Consider the following 944-nt stretch of genomic DNA (forward strand, 5'->3'; position numbering starts at 1 on the left):
TCCTATAGGCTTAGAAGGAACTTTCTCCCAATAGCTCGTTTAACTAATAAACGTTAGGCTCTGAGTAAGGCTATTACAGATTTAAGTTCCAAAAGTACGTAGGAACAACACTAGAAATGAAAGCAATTTCATCCCATCAGTAATTTTTATGAGTAATCAGACTCGAGAGGGAAGATAAAGCCTATAATTATTTTTCTCATGCATTATCAATGAAAGAAAAGCTACAGGAAACTGCATATATATGGTTTTGCATAGACAATGTTCATAAAAGTACAGGAACTCTGCACTAGATATATATATCTCGTTAAAAAGAGATTGGAAGTTTGTAAAAGTTAAAATACTGGTGTTGGGGGAGGTCTGCCTTGATTTTTAGCTACAAAATATAAAGTATGATTTAAAGACTGCTTTAGAAGGCACTTGAAATTCCTAATATTGGTGGAGGGAGGTGGGAGGAGAATTGATGTTCTTCTTTAATAGGAACCTAAGCACTATTGCTGGAGAGCATGGAAGGAAAGAAATGAAAATGACAAGTTTTCTTTTCATGTTCAAATCTTAATGAAATTTATGAAGTGAACAAGTGAAAAATAAATGATAAGTTAATGTATTTTTTACAGTGTAAAGCTTTTCTAATACAAAGAGGTGGGTGAGGCAAGGAGATTTCAGTCTTTATAGTTCTTGGAGGTAAATCAGACTTTGTAACTATTTGTAATTGATCCTACTATCTTAGGTTTTCAAGATCAAAGCAGTGCAACTGGCAGGAAAACTCCTTCCAGCCTTCAACACACCTACGGGTATACCATGGGCAATGGTGAATCTGAAAAGGTAATGAATTTTCTGTTGTGAAGTGTGTTCCTCCCCTTCCCTCCAACTTAAAATTAGTAATGGCATATGTCAGTTTTTCTTAGTGGTGGAACTGTAGAAGATGCAGACAAATTGGCATTCCT

General features: G+C 35.2%; 1 protein-coding gene across 1 annotated transcript in view; it reads left to right on the forward strand.

The window, feature by feature from the left end:
• Positions 1–727: 727 nt before the first annotated feature.
• The window catches only part of LOC104158668 (mannosyl-oligosaccharide 1,2-alpha-mannosidase IB-like), a gene marked incomplete at both ends in the record, with an annotated part of 23475 nt that continues 23258 nt past the window's right edge, over positions 728–944 (forward strand). Inside the window, one exon of the mRNA XM_009696382.1 lies at positions 728–822. Within this exon, the coding sequence (XP_009694684.1) occupies positions 728–822 (95 nt within the window). The remainder of the gene's footprint in view (positions 823–944) is intronic.

The sequence above is a fragment of the Cariama cristata genome, unplaced genomic scaffold, assembly GCF_000690535.1.
Source record: "Cariama cristata isolate BGI_N322 unplaced genomic scaffold, ASM69053v1 scaffold4903, whole genome shotgun sequence".
NCBI lineage: Eukaryota > Metazoa > Chordata > Aves > Cariamiformes > Cariamidae > Cariama > Cariama cristata.